Here is a 15957-nt window from a genome sequence, read left to right on the forward strand (position 1 = left end):
CGAACATGATTTGCAAATCATTGTATTCCATTTTTATTTGTTTAACACAACGTCGCAACTTCATTGGAATTGGTGTTGTAATAAAATAAATCCTCTCTTTCTCAATGTAATAAAAGTATGAGTGAAAGGACAAAAAGCACACGGTTTTGTATTTACATACACACGCGCGCACACACACATTGAGTAGTCTGCAGAAGTAAGACATGATACATAATGCAAATCAAATTTTAACCAATACACAAGTGAGATTCGCTTAATAGCGGTAATATTCCACACCACAGTCACCACTGTATTATTTGACAGCCATTGTGGCCAGCGGTGCAAATGACTGTTAAGTAATTAAATGTATGATACCAATATATGGCGGCTAACGTGACCACTGACATGGATGTGTTTGAACATTTGCCATCCGTGAACTAGTGTTTCCAACACTTGTCTGACATACAACATACATGTTTGAAAAATCCATGAAATTAGTATGAGATTGATAACTGCCAGTTTTGTCTTGGGCTGGGAGGAGCTGTCAGATTACATTGTGATTTGGAATGGATTAAATAGCTTTTTGAGAAAATTAACAATCTCATTGGGGGAATCTCTTTTTGCGTGTTCTGAGCTAATATTTCAATCCCTATGTCTGATTCAGCATGATAATGTTGCTGAGCAGTTATGCCATACCACAGGTCTACATTGATTTATTGTAACTCAACTTCTTCTTGAGAGCTCAAATTAGTTGAGACTGAATCAACAATGCCTTTTCTGGTTGCAACCTAGAAAGGGCATTCGTTTTGACTTAATGATCAAATCATTCCCATTCCTAAATGTGACCTAATCTGATTCACCAGAGGTATTAAAAGAGAGAAAGCGACAAAATAGTCACCCTCTTTCATTGCTTTTTTTCTCTCTCTCTTTGTGTGATCCACTGTCCTCTTCTGTTTCTCTCTCGCAGGCACAGATGAGTCCCCTGAGCCACTACCCATCCCCACCTTCCTAGTGGGTTATGAGTATGACTTTGTGGTGCTGTCTCCATTTGGCTTACCATACTGGGAGAAGCTGTTGCTTGATCCCTTTGGCACCCAGCGGGACGTCGGGTATTTGGTGGTATGTCCTGACAACGAGGCTCTGCTCAGTGGTGCGAAGAGCCTCTTTAGGGACCTCACAGCTGTCTATGAGGTAGAGAAAGATGAAATGCTACAGTATTTATACTACACACATTTATTTACTGATCTCGCTAGTAATCAGTTTCCCGTCTCCATAAAGTCAAACCCTAATTCACACTGACATTGCTTTTATAAACTACCGGTAATGCAATGCTACACCTTTTATTTTTTTCATGTTATTTTTCACCAAGATCTTGTAGTGATGATGAGGTCTTTTCCAGAACATGCCAATTATTATTGGGGTTAAAGTCCGGATTTAATTAATAATCTATTGATGTTAAAAAAATAGAAAAATAAACAAAAACAAACAAAAAAACTCAAAATTGAGATTGTCATACAACCTTTGGTGTAAATTTAAAGATTTTCCTTGTTTTGTAATCCAATGTACAATGCGGGAGACGACTTGTCAGGGTGTTGCAAAACATCGGTTGCTCTCCATATCAGAACATGACACATTTGAATGATATCACCTTGTCTAGAAAATCCTGGAAAGTTTTGACAATTTCCGCAGATTGTTTCCTTGTCTTCATTTGCTCTTAAATTTCCCCCAGAATGAATAACAGTCTCATTCTGATTAATGCAAGCCAATAATTTGTTTTTAGAGTCAGTATTAGAATACTCAAATATCTACTAATAACAATGGATCTATTTAACACAGGAATTACACAAATTATATTACATGGATCTAATATCTTTACCTACTTAGATCACATGCTCCTTCTTTGACCCAGTGATAGCATCACCCATCTTTTATGGTGTGGTCCTCCGGGACTGCAGACTAACATTGGATAAGCAAACTAGTTGGCAGCCCAGCTCTCGTTCCTCTTGAAAAACTCATGCCACAACATACAGCACACTCAGTTGCTTTTTAAGCAACAGGGTGTGGCACCCAGAGGTGCCAGAAGAAATAGTAGTGATGATGATCCTTCCCTCTTGCTGTTATCCGTGTCTATAATTTAACACAGATCCCATTGGACCACTACAACACACTCTCAACTCCATTATTAATATGTGTACAGTGCTCATTTTGTAATATTTGTTATCTGTACATAAATGTTCTGTTTTGAGCATGGGGTATATTCAAGTTTGGCTCAATTTCCTAATAATAGCTTCACTCATACTAGATTTTTCCATTATTTTGCTAGTTTAACATGGAATACTCACTGTGGTGTTAATGAAAGAGCTTATATTTTGCTTCCTATATTTTTCCATAGTCGTGTCGACTTGGAAAGCATCGGCCCATATCCAAAGGCTATCCTGATGGCATAGTCCTCGTCGGTGGCAGTGGACCCAAAAGCCTTGTGGATCAGCCAGTTAGCGACTGGTTCCTCAAGGCTGCCAGCAGCAACAACGACGCCTTCACTAAGCTCAAACTCTATGCACAAGTGTGCCGCCACAACCTCGGTAAGTGTAGACTTTTTTATGCTGTTCTTGTTGGCTTCGTCTGCTCTTTATTCTGACATTTCCACTCTTGACCCCACTCTCTAGTTGTTGCAAAAAGGCTAGCGAGAGAGCCTTGGCGAATTGAAAATGTGCAGGAATAAATTTGAAAGCAGAGAGTTCAGTGGAGGAGATTTTATTCTCTTTTAAGTGTAACATTATTCATCCAATAATGTATCCATCTTTGTCTTTTTAGCGCCATACCTCGCATCACAACCGTTGGATAGTTCTCTCCTCACGCAACCCAGTCCCCCATCGTTATCCAACCAGCCATTATCTACACCTCTGATGGGATCTGCCTCCAGCTCAGCTGCCCAGCAGGGTGCAATGCACAGCTCCTCGGTCCCCAACAGCAATGGCGCCTCTGTGTCATCCAACAGCCTGGTGACATCATGTGGACAGCCTGGCAGCGGGATGCAGTCTGCTAAGGCAAGCTCCTTTACCCCCTTTGGAAGCATGGTCAGCCAAAGCCAGGGAGGTGGCCCTCAGAGTGGACAGCTGGGACAGCAGGCTGGAACCCAGAATACTAGCACCTCTGGGGACAACTCAAACAGCCAGACCCCCACAGAGCCCCCAGAAAGGTATAGCATGCCACACCAGCATGCTCAGCATCAGTTCATAAAAGCTGATCATATTTCACCGGTTCTCTTCCAAAGATCATGACTGAAATAATTAAATACTAGACTTGTATAGTGAAATGAATTTGTGTGATGCCCACAGCACTTTGGACCGTGAGAAGGTTGGCGTGCCCACAGATGGCGACTCCCACGCCATCACCTATCCACCCGCCATTGTTGTTTACATTGTGGACCCCTTCAGCTATGAGGATTCTGACGGTGGCCCGGGGCCAGTGCCAGCCCACTCCAGTGTGTGGACGCTCGGTTTGTTACGCTGCTACCTTGAGATGCTTCAGTCGCTCCCCGCACATATCCGCAATTCTATTTTTGTACAGGTGAGTTAACTTCCTGATCATATTAAATTGATTCTCTACTCAAGATCAGTGCATCAGATATTATTACCATTGCCATTATTATACCTTTTGCAAAAATCTGTTGTTCCTGATCAATGCAATAGTACTTTGCCTTAATAGCATAAAGAAATGCAATAGCTTAAGGAACACGAAAGGAGCAGAATGATTTCTCAGAGAGGAGAATGATTTCTCTTCTCGCTCTTCACTAGCCTTATTTTTTTTGCGATTCACTTACTCACAGTGAATCTGAACTGTAATTTACATTTATTTGCAAAGAATTTCTTTTGGGTAGGACTAAATAGAACAGTCCTTAAATGGTTCAGGTCCTACCTGGAGGAAAGGAGTTATTTATTAACCATCGGAAGTGTTCAATGACCTATGTGGTCTCTCAAGGGTCAGTCCTTGGACCCCTCCTGTTCAGCCTATATATGCTACCATTGGGCCAAATTCCTCAGAACTTTTAATTTTGACTATCATAGCTATGCAGATGACACACAGTTATATCTAGCAGTGTCTCCAGATGACTACAGTTTAATTCAGGTGTTGTGTCACTGTCTAATAAAACAGATAAATATCTGGATGAGCCAAAATTTTCTTCAATTAAACCACAACAAAACTGAGATAGTTGTTTTTGGCAATAAAGAAAAGAGGATTGCTGTTAGTAAATACCTGGAGTCACTCTCTTTAAAAACCAAAGACCAAGTCCGAAACCTTGGTGTTCTGATAGATTCTGGCCTGACTTTCAACAGTCATATAAAATCAATTACTAAAACTGCCTTCTACCATCTGAAGAACATATCCAGAGTGAAGGCTTGCATGTGTCAAGCAGACCAGGAGAAGGGCATCCATGCTTTTATCTCATGTAAACTTGACTATTGTAATAGTCTTCTGACTGGACTCCCTAAAAAGAGCATTAAACAGCTGCAGCTCAGGTTTTAAAAAAAAAGTTAAAGTTCTGCTACTGGTCTATGAATCACTAAACGGTTTAGGTCCTGAATACACGAAAGAAATGCTAATGGTATATAAACCCAGTAGGGCTCTGAGATCGACAGACTCGGGTCAAATAGTGGAGCACAGAGTCCAAAGCAAACATGGTGAAGCAGCATTTAGCTATCATGCGGCACACAAATGGAAGAAGTTGCCAACAGAAGAGACGTCAGCCCCAAGTGTGAATGTTTTTAAGTCCAGGTTAAAAACTCTTTCTTTTTTCTGATGCTTTTTAGAGCAGTTCCACTTTTAAATGATATTTCTTGCACTGTACGCTGTTTTAATTGTACTTTTAAAAAAATTCTTTGTTTTAAATGTTTATAAGCTGTTTTTTTTTCTTTATTTTTAAATGCTTTTAATCATGTAAAGCACATTGAGTTACCTTGTGTATGAAATGTGCTATATAAATACATTTGCTTTGCTTTGCTTAAAGGTCTGATTATGAGTAGTGCATTTATGAACATAAAGGTGGATAAGAAAGACGAAATTGAGTAATCAGACCACCATTTTTTGATTGCAGAGTCAGTAGCCGCTTTCACACTGCCCATTTAAAAAAAAAAAATAATAATAATAATAATTTCCTGGGTTGCTGTCATGTGTGAACGGTAGCAATGTGGATTAGGTTGAAGAATTGATCAGCGATAGGTATTATCAGCTCACGTCCAGACCAACATTGATTTGTTTTTCTAGTTTTGGGGTAAAAACGACCCACATTCATGTAGAACGGCATGTAAGAAGAATATCTGTCCACAAGAAAACACTGACATGGTCACGTATTGAATCATAAATTCACAGTTTTGATGATGTTAGGGTAAATGCCTATTTATAATTGAGTTATAAAGCTTTGCTTTTATGCCCTTTTCTTTCTAAATCTTATAGATTGTCCCCTGCCAGTACCTGCTTCAGCCTGTGAGAGGTGAAGACCGCCATATATATGTTCAGCACCTCAAGTCTTTAGCCTTCTCCGTCTTCGCTCAGTGCAGACGACCTTTGCCCATTTCCACCAACGTCAAGTCGCTGACGGGCTTTGGCCCGGGTTTAGCCATCGATACAGCACTTAAAAGCTCAGAGGTAAAATAAATATATTTGCAGCATTTTCTTCAACTTTTTTTTTTATTGTATTAATATTTTTATTGGAATTCCAAACAAAGTTATGTCACTGTCATGATAGATGATAGTGGCAAGTTGATCGAAACATTGTGGCTGCAAAATTGTTGTTTTTATTTCTCTGAAGACATTGCCTGACCTAAAATGTTCCATTAACCCAAGCCGTGTGCAGTCCGCCATCTGCACTCCGCCATGTGCAGTCCCTGGAAAAAAATAAAACATCAACATCATTTTTATTTGCTGGAACAAGACAGAGCAAACGTCTAACTTCTGCTACCCCAGAGTTTTCTTTCCATTATCTGCTTGGGTAGCTTCACAAGAACTCCTAAATGGGGTCTTGATTCCAGCTTTAAACAAAGGAGCAATTTAATTCAGGCTCCAATTCAGTTGACTTCCTTCCTTGCAGCGATTGCTACAATTTCCCTTTAATGCACTCGCAACGTTTGATCTGCCTTGCTTGAAAACGTGCGACATGAATGGCATGGTGTGAATTTTCCTGTTGCCAGCCGAGCGCATCAAAATATCCTCAAGTTCACTGATGAATTATTTATTTTTTTTGCTCTATCCTGCCTTTGTACAGAGACCGCAGTGTGTGCGTCTGTACACACCTCCATTCATCCTTGCACCAGTTAAAGACAAGCAGACTGAGCTTGGGGAGGCTTTTGGGGAGGCGTCACAGCAATACAACGTGCTGTTTGTAGGATACTGTCTCTCCCATGACCAGCGCTGGCTCCTTGCCACATGCACTGACCAGTATGGGGAACTCCTGGAGACCTGCATCATCAACATCGATGTTCCCAACAGGTAGAACCACTGTCGAGTAAAACCTTCATGTTCTTTCCCCACCCCCATTTCCATTGTTGCCAACCCTCATAATTAGGGCCCAATTCGCCCTTTTCAAAGCGGTAAAAATCAGCTGATTTAGTTTTTATTTTTATTTTTTGCCATTTTTGAATACATTAAGGGTGCTGTATTTTGGCTATTTAAACCTCCATAGACTGACTCTCCAACATGGACTTAATATTAAAGTGTCAATTTCATTTTAAAAAAACAACTTGGTTTTGTCATACTAGTGTCCAGCAAAGCCCCATCTGACAGCTACTTCTGTTTGACCCAGTTTTGTATCCGGTTTGTCCATATTTGGCTGAGAGTGCCCCTCTGATTGCTTGTCTCCGTGTAGGAAACCCTCTTGCGAGAGCACGCTGGAGGAGAAAGGGAAGGCGGAGATCTTCCCTAGTGACGTAGATAAGCTCGAGAAATTCGAATGACCTGTTGAGATGTCCTCTCGAAAGAAAACGTTTTGGAATTTAGGAATGCGTGGACGACTTTAATTCATATTTCACATGTTTACTGAGGCAGCATAGAGACTAATACATCCCAAATACTAGAAAAAGTTGGTTTGGAAAATAGGCCCCCTTTAACACATTACAACATAAGACAAAGATAATGACATTCAAACAAACCAAACAAAATCTGCAGAAATAGGCAAAAAAATCTGCCGATTTTTGCCAAATTTTGTCAGTTGTCAACTTAAACAAATGCTAAAAGACAAAGTCTTGTAAAACAGTCCAATTTTCTGCCTGTCTTTGATATTTTTATTGGTGTCATAGTTAAAGGACCAAAAAAGAAGTTATTTTGTTCTATACATATTTTTTAAATTAATCAGCCAATTAAACGGTTATCAGAATTTTATTCTGAAAATATCGGAATCGACATCAGCCTGAAAAAAATTATATCGGTCGGGCCCTACTCCATCCATCCATCCATTTTCTGAGCCGCTTCTCCTCACTAGGGTCGCGGGCGTGCTGGAGCCTATCCCAGCTGTCATCGGGCAGGAGGCGGGGTACCCCCTGAACTGGTTGCCAGCCAATCGCAGGGCACATAGAAACAAACAACCATTCGCACTCACAGTCACACCTACGGGCAATTTTAGAGTCTCCAATTAATGCATGTTTTTGGGATGTGGGAGGAAACCGGAGTGCCCGGAGAAAACCCACGCAGGCACGGGGAGAACATGCAAACTCCACACAGGCGGGGCCAGGGATTGAACCCGGGTCCTCAGAACTGTGAGGCTGACGCTCTAACCACTCGGCCACCGTGCCGCCCGGGCCCTACTCATTATGTAAATTTATTTAAATACTGTGACTTTCCCCATCAATTACGTCAAACCAGTTGTCAAAGTAGCCTTTTTTTTCTGAGGTAGACGAGCACATAGTTATCAATCAAACTGCACACGTTGCTGAGAAGTATTGACTAAAACTGCTCTTTCTGTACTCTGGCATGACACGTTTATGAACACTGTAAAATAACTCCACGCCTGTCTGCGTGCGTTGCTCAGGGCCAGGAGGAAAAAGGGCTCCGTTCGGCGCCTTGGCCTGCAAAAGCTGTGGGATTGGTGCTTGGGACTTGTACAAATGACATCAGTACCCTGGAGAGTGGTAATTGGACGGCTGGGCAGGATAGGACATGGAGAGTTGAAAGGTAAGAATGTTAACATGGCAAAATTCAATAGTGTGTGTTGTTATTCATTCAACATTCTTGTGCTCCTCTTCAAATATGCCAGACTGGAGTATATTGCTCAGCAGAAGAAACCTTCAGTCGCTGTGTCGCCGTCTGAAGGAAATGTGTCGAATGTGTGGCATCTCTGCCTCGGATACCCCCAGCATCCTTAGTGTGTGCTTAGTTGCCATGGAGCCCCAGGGCTCCTTCATCATAATGCCAGGTACATACAAGATGGAGACTATGAATTGACTTATCTGTTTCCAGTGTACACTGTTCATCCGAGTCGTCGTCTACAGCCGTGTGTTGTAGGTTTTTGTGTATGCGCGTGTGTGGGTCTGACGTGATGGATGGCAGCAGCACATCATGAAGCTTGTCACATCCTAGTCCAGAGCAGATTGATGGCAGGGAAGATGGTGTACCTTTTTGCTCATAAAGCACTAGCTCTCAGATGCCCATTGATCTCAATGCTGTGTGATGGAGAACTTGATCAGTGGGTTTATTTTGGGAAACGAGTGGGGGATTGTCAGTGCATCATACCAGGATTGCGTGATTGAGCGTTGTCGGAATGAAGATTCCTATGTCCTTAAAATCTCTCCAAGATAAAATACAGCTGTCAGCTGCATATGTCCAAATCTATGACTCAGTTTTTTTATTTATTTGTGTGTATTTATTTATTTTTTTACATCCATTAAATGTAAGTTTGATGCCAAGCTGCAGTCATTCAAAATCAACGTTGTGCATATGAAACGCGTTGGATTTATTATCCAATAAACCACCCTGGGTTTATTGTTTGCCACCATTCATCATTGTAAAAACAGTATTTCATTTCATCATTCAGGTTGACAATGTCGTATATTGAAAGGGTTTCTATAAAGTAACAACATAGAGCTAAGTTGAGAAGCTTATACGAATATGTTAGCTCCAACAACCAAAACTCATTGATGAATATGGAGCTTTTTAATGCTGATATAAAATCTTAGTAAGTAATGCATAGTAAGTACGATATCCTAGCAAGGAGTGATTTTTTATTAGGTTGCAAATTTTAAAATGAAATACCCTATCTTGTTGTTGCAATGATTGCATTATTTATCAATAATGTACATGAAAAAGTATTTTTCCCCCCCTTCCTGATGTCAGTTTTGTTTTTGTTTGTTTTTGGGGAGGGAGGGTATATTTATCACATAGAAATGTTTTAGTGTTTCAGTTGTAAATATAAAATGCAGTTTCTAAATTATGTATTATTTTTTTTTTTTTAACTGGTGTGCCGTCTATGGCAGCAATAACTGAAATCAAGCATTTGCAATAACTGGTGGTAAGTCCTTTGCATTGATGTCAAAGAATTGTTTTCACTCAGTCATATTGGAGAGTTGTCCAGCATGACATGTCCGTTCAAGATCATTCCATAGCATCTCAACTCAATTTAAGTCTGGACTTTGACTTGGCCACTCCAAAAGCTTTTTTTATTATTATAGCCATTCAGAGGTGGACTAGCTGGTTTGTTTTGGGTCGTTATCCTCCTGCATTACCCAAGAGCACTTGAGCTCGAGGGCACGAACTGACTGCCAGACGTTCGCCTGCAGGATTTTCTGGTAGACAGCAGCATTTGTTGTTCCATGAACAACAAGTTGTCTAGGTCCTGAATTAGAAAAGCAACCCAGACCATCCCTTTACCACCACCATGTTTGACTGTTAGCATGATATTGTTTTTATCAAATGCGGTGTAATTTTTCTGCCTTCCAAAAAGTTGCACTTTTGCCATGTCACGCCACAGAATAATTCTCTATAAATCAATGCAACAAATCTGATGGTAATGGAGTCTGGGTGTGTATGTATATGTCAGTGTTATGCCAGCACATGATATATTTGTGTAAGTTTAGGTGCCAGGATGTTCCGAATGTTTTCATTTAATAAATGGAAATCTGGACAAGGTACACACCGGTACCTATCCTGCCAGAACATTAGGTACACCTGCATAATCCCATGGCATGTCATGGCAAAATCAAAGAAAATAAGTTAATTATTGTGGTTGTAGGATGCAGTGGTGTGGAACAGCATGTTTCTTATAATGCATAATGCAGTGCAGTACTAGAAACTACAACCACAATGTTGCACATGTTTTTCAATGAATCCCTGTCTAATAATTTTAGTCCAAACTGAGCATTATTGTCTTGGCAGACTTACAAAGTAGAGGTGTACCTAATGGACTGGCCTGTTGGGGCATTTCACCTCTGCAGCTCCAGAATTTATATACGGTAGCTAGATTGACAGACAAACATTAAATTGTCACAGTAGCAATAGTCACACAATATAAACATGCATATACATTTGTATACGTTTATCTGCAAGCAATTTACCTGTGATATTAAATCAATAATTCTTCTTTATTCTGTTGTGCTCTTATTGCTCTTTTGATGAACCAGTCTGTATCTCTCCCCCATTAGACTCTGTGTCGACAGGCTCAGTTTTCGGCCGCAGCACCACCTTGAACATGCAGACGCCGCAGCTGAACACGCCCCAGGACACCTCCTGCACCCACATCCTAGTCTTCCCCACCTCTGCCTTTGTCCAAGTGGCCAGCTCGAATTACACCAACATCGACACCAACATCGACATTCTGAATGCTACCACAGGTCAGAAGCACTTTGCTGCTCTCTGGAAGACTCAACGTACATTCTAAACTATGACCTTTGTCAAATTGGTTTTGTATCTATTAGTACTGTACATATTTTATACATACCGGATACTACTCCTTCAGACATCTATTAATGTAGCATTCAAATAGATAGAAGAGGTAATGGGACCTAATTTCTCTTCTCTTCTACTTAGATGGATCTGATGGGATGGGTATCTTTGATCTGCTGGACCCAGAGAACGAGTTGGTGGATCCCGACATCATCAACATCTCACCCAATACTTCTCCAGTGCATTCCCCAGGATCCCATTACCACCATGGAGGTGATGACAGTAAGGTAAGGCCCTTGGATCTTTCTTGCTATGTTAGATTTTAGCACTGGGTGTCCCTTCCTACGATGGCGACGTAACCCGAATTTGTACGTCAGTCGGAATGCATTGTAGTCTTATCAATACGCTACGCTACCTATGCTAACACAGTAGCAAAGTCAAAATTACAGTTCAGTGTTCACAGGGGATAGGGACCCAGCCCTGCTGCGAATAGCTCAAATCTGCAAGTAATTGAGGCTCCCCCCAAAAAAGGGTTTATAATTGCCTATAGACGCAACAAGACGGCGGAACACACTATTTTTCTTAGATAGGGCTATACGGCCTGTGTAAAAATTAAGCTCCTCCCCTCACTTCAACATAGTTTCTTGGCACAAGATCACACCAAAGCAATATCTTTATATCAGATGGGCTTTGGCCTGAGCACAATACAGTGAATCGGTTCGTTTTTCTGCAAATAACGTAGGATAGTTTTGTTTTTTTTAAAGTCAATGAATGGGTGAATTTGCATGTAGCGAATTGCGAATATGCAGACAAACACTGTAAATATTTGTATGAAATGCACCTCTCGGCCACAAGTATAAAACAATCAAAGCGGTAACTGAGTGTGCAGCCTTGTGCTGCTTCTACTGCTGCTTTCTTACGAAAAGTAGCTCATTCTGTGCCGTTCGTATCCCCGAATCCTCATATGTCAGGACCGTTGTAAACCGAGGACGCCCCGTAACATTGCATTGATTTTGTTAACTCTCAGTTTGTACGCTGCAACTGCACATCATCTCCATAAAACTAACCTTGCATCTGTGCATTTTGCAGGGCCAGAGTGCAGACCGCATGGAGTCTCGCGAGGAGGTGCCAAACCTCCTGCAGCAACCGCTTGCTCTCGGCTACTTTGTGTCTACGGCGAAAGCTGGCCCACTGCCTGACTGGTTCTGGTCAGCCTGTCCACAGGCTCAGAACCAGTGTCCACTCTTCCTCAAGGTACTGAGGCTCTGCTCACCCATACAATAATACCCCTTTAGTTAATTTTCCACAAAGGAATAGTTGAAAATGTGTGCCGCACACATTGTAATAAACCTGTTAGAAAGGCACCCACTGTGCACAGCGGTTTAAGATCCAATTTGTGAAATATGTTAAAAATTCTACCTGCACAAAGATGATAATGTTTGTTTTTCATAGACTCAGAAAGGTTCTGGTTACTTTATTATTTTACTCCTAAACGTGCAGATAAAAAGTCTAATGCATCCATGACAGACGGCTTCAATGAACACGGGCACATGATAAACAGTTAAAAAGATGAACAATGTAATCAAAACATGTTAAAATGTTAGATAAAGACAAGTAAAATAAAAGAAATGGTAAATCTTATAATCATTAATAAGGCAATAAATAATACATAAAATGTTCACCAGAAAGAGTTTACACATGAATGTGATTGTAGCTGGAACAAAGCTGTTTTTTTAAATTATTTAATATAATTTTTATATATATATATTTTTTTTTTACAATGCTTTGGTTAAATTATCTTTTTTATTGCACTAACTGAATTAGTATGATATTTCGGTCACTTTTATTGAGCTACACGAGGCCTGCGGATGTACTGTATCTGTATTAGTAGTTTTTCATTTGCTCTTTTTTTTTTTGTTGGCACAGCGTATTTTGATTTATGTGGTGCTCATTTATTTACTATGTAGCCTTTTTAGCACTTGCATGATTCACTTAGTAGCATGTAAACAGAAATACACATCTGACAACATTTTTAGACATTGCTCTCTTGTGGAACAATGCCTTTATTTAGATCAGAGGTTAACGACTTCATTACCTGCAGTATTTTGACACCGGCTCTTGCCCTTCTCTCTCTCTCTCTCTCTCGCTCCCTCTCAGGCCTCGTTACACCTCCACGTGTCTTCAGTGCAGTCAGATGAGCTACTGCACAGCAAACACTCCCACCCTCTTGACTCCAATCAGACCTCAGATGTACTCAGGTAAACAACAAGCAAAACACACGCTGCTGCCATTGCACTGTGGTCTTCTTGGCAATGGTGGGAAGTGACGAAGCACAAATACTCTTTGATACTTAAGTAGATTTTTCAGGTATTTGGACTTGAGTATATTTTTTTCTGAATAGTTTTTACTTACTCATGCTACATTTGAAAACAGACATGCACTTTCTACTCCTTTGTCAAAGTAGGCTTGTTAGTTTTTTCAACCTCTGTGGAAGATGACAAGACATAAAAAAAAGACAACCAAGAGGTAAAGTCAACTGCGGTTGAGATCTTGATTCATTGAAATCTAATTGAGATGGAGGAACGTGGACCAGGGAGCAATGACGACGATGGCAACCGATTTGGAGAAGCAAAATATTCCCCCCACTTGGCCTTATCCTTATTTGAGAAAGATTTGTGGAGAATGTGTTTTCTTTTGCCCATTACTAAAAAACACCATCTTATGGCATTCAAAGGTTATCCATCTAATCTGAAAAAGAAAAAATCCAGTAAAGTGTAATTTTAGGGGGGGGGGGGTTTCACGTCATTCACAACGTTAGCAAACATGTTTTTATAGCATGCAGGTCGAGCCAACTCTAACCAGCTCTTGGTTTTAAAGAGAAAAAAAAAAAAAACATCTATCCATCCATTTTCTGAGCCGCTTCTCCTCACACAGGTCGCGGGCGTGCTGGAGCCTATCCCAGCTATCGTCGGGCAGGAGGGGATGTACACCCTGAACTGGTCGCCAGCAGGGCACACATAAACAAAACAACCATTCGCACTCACATTCACACCTACGGGCAATTTAGAGTCTTCAATCAACCTAGCACGCATGTTATTGGGATGTGGGAGGAAACCGGAGAAAAGCCACGCAGGCACGGGGAGAACATGCAAACTCCACACAGGCGTGGCCGGGATTTGAACCCCGGTCCTCAGAACTGTGAGGCAGACGCTCTAACTAGTCGTCCACCGTGCCGCCAAACAAAAGCATGCATTTTTTTCCCCCCTTCATTATGTATGAGCATTAAGTTGGGAGAAGGAAACTATTTTGTGCACAGTTTTTTTTTCAAGTTATCAAAATGGGTATGAATTTGTAACATTTTTGCTTTTTAACTTTTGTACTTAAGACCATCTTAAAGTCTATACTTTTTTACTTTTATGTAAATTACAGAAGTTGAATCACTGCTTCCACTTTTTTTTTTTTTTTTTTTTTTTTTACAAAAAGTTCTGTACTTCTACTGAAGTAGAGCATTTGAGTCAGATACTTTTGCCACCTCTGATTCTTGGGTTCCAAATAATGTAAGGGAAACAAGAACTTGACACTTACCATTGAGTGTCAAACACTTTTTTTGTTATGATTAGTAATTGAGTACTGGACTGAAAGGTTTTAAAGTATAGGAGCACATTGTCTGACAAGATATCCACGGCTCCAAAAGTGAATGTAATTTGTATTTTGTACCCTTGTAGATTTGTGCTGGAGCAGTACAACGCCCTCTCCTGGCTGACATGTGACCCGGCGACACAGGACCGACGATCATGCCTGCCCATTCACTTTGTGGTGCTGAACCAGATGTACAACTACATCACGAACATGTTGTAGCCGCTCGCAGGAAAGACATTTGAAGAAGAGACGTGCAAACCGTTGTCGTCACACCCGACCGGAGCGCAGCGTTGCATCGCATTCCGAGATTGGTTTTGATGATTGTCCACTTGGTTCAAAGACGTGCAGATGCGGGAATAAATCGAGATGATAGGGAGACCACAGTAAATGAACGTGAGCGAGTGACGGATTGGTTGTCATGTTGCTTTCTAACATGACAGCACACTGGCCAGTCTGTATTTGGAAAGATGTCTATCTGCAAAAAAGATAAAGGGACGTATTTGATCAAGGAAATACAGTTTAGAATGGAGTTTTGGTTTTATACCCCAAAATTGCTTTTTATTCCTTTGGATGAAGTTGGATCCAAATGAAAAGCCTGCATCTATCTTATTTATTGTAAGTTTTTAAATGTATTATTTCTTAACCTCTTTTATAAATACATATATAAATGGAGAAGGTTTATACCACCTTCTTGCTTCAAAGCAATTGGTCTAAGATATATGTAATCATCTTACTTAAAAACAGAGAAACTATTGCAGAAAAAGGAAAGAAAGTTCCAGTAGGTTGCTTTCAGAGTATTATTTTTTTGTAATGGAGAAGAAGACTATTTGTATTGTCACAATGTACAGAAGAAGTGGAGAATTATGACTTGCAGCGAAGCTGTAGTTACATAGGAATTGTACAGCAATGAACTTCACTGTGTTCTAATAAAGAGGTACATTGTTGTATATAGTATTTTATACCACACATTTAGACAAAAACCAAACTGAAATCTGAATAGATAATTATATATATGAATGCCATGCCAGCAGTTGATGCTGTGGCTTCTGTTTTAGGAATAAAATGTGTCAACATACTTCCGTGTGCTTGTTGTGTTTTTTTGCTTCGAGGAGGAGGGAATGGCCGCGTTGTGCAAAAGTGGCCAGTAGTTTACCACAGGTTTGATGTCTTTCTTTCACAAGTTTATCGTGTATAAGTTGACCCGGTACCGGTACCGCTCTCTGCGTCCGATTGGCTAATGTCTCCCTATATGGCAGCATCACCGATCCTACTTGACTTGATTTTCGGTACTGTGAAAGTAAATGTGTGATGTAAATCAACTTTAACCAGCTACAGTGTCGAATCTCGGTTCTGGCCTTACTTTGTGGAGTTTGTATGTTCTCCCTGTGTGTGTGTGTGTGTGGGGGGGGGGGGGGGGGGGGGTTCTTTAGGTACACCGGCTTCCTCCCAAGATTCCAAAAACATGCATTTTAG

The 15957-nt window shown here is 40.7% G+C and overlaps 1 protein-coding gene across 3 annotated transcripts in view; it reads left to right on the forward strand.

Moving 5' to 3' along the window:
- med13a (mediator complex subunit 13a) overlaps positions 1-15559 on the forward strand; it is a 99932-nt gene extending 84373 nt beyond the window's left edge. For all 3 annotated transcript variants that reach the window (XM_061751061.1, XM_061751062.1, XM_061751063.1), the window contains 13 exons: positions 947-1170; positions 2372-2561; positions 2794-3178; positions 3318-3549; positions 5434-5625; positions 6242-6465; positions 8000-8142; positions 8225-8383; positions 10605-10793; positions 10990-11132; positions 11935-12099; positions 13003-13103; positions 14571-15559. In XM_061751061.1, coding sequence (XP_061607045.1) covers positions 947-1170; positions 2372-2561; positions 2794-3178; positions 3318-3549; positions 5434-5625; positions 6242-6465; positions 8000-8142; positions 8225-8383; positions 10605-10793; positions 10990-11132; positions 11935-12099; positions 13003-13103; positions 14571-14703 — 2480 coding nt within the window. In that variant the 3' untranslated portion in view covers positions 14704-15559. The remainder of the gene's footprint in view (positions 1-946; positions 1171-2371; positions 2562-2793; positions 3179-3317; positions 3550-5433; positions 5626-6241; positions 6466-7999; positions 8143-8224; positions 8384-10604; positions 10794-10989; positions 11133-11934; positions 12100-13002; positions 13104-14570) is intronic.
- Positions 15560-15957: the final 398 nt, after the last annotated feature.

This window comes from Phyllopteryx taeniolatus, chromosome 17 (genome assembly GCF_024500385.1).
Source record: "Phyllopteryx taeniolatus isolate TA_2022b chromosome 17, UOR_Ptae_1.2, whole genome shotgun sequence".
Lineage (NCBI taxonomy): Eukaryota > Metazoa > Chordata > Actinopteri > Syngnathiformes > Syngnathidae > Phyllopteryx > Phyllopteryx taeniolatus.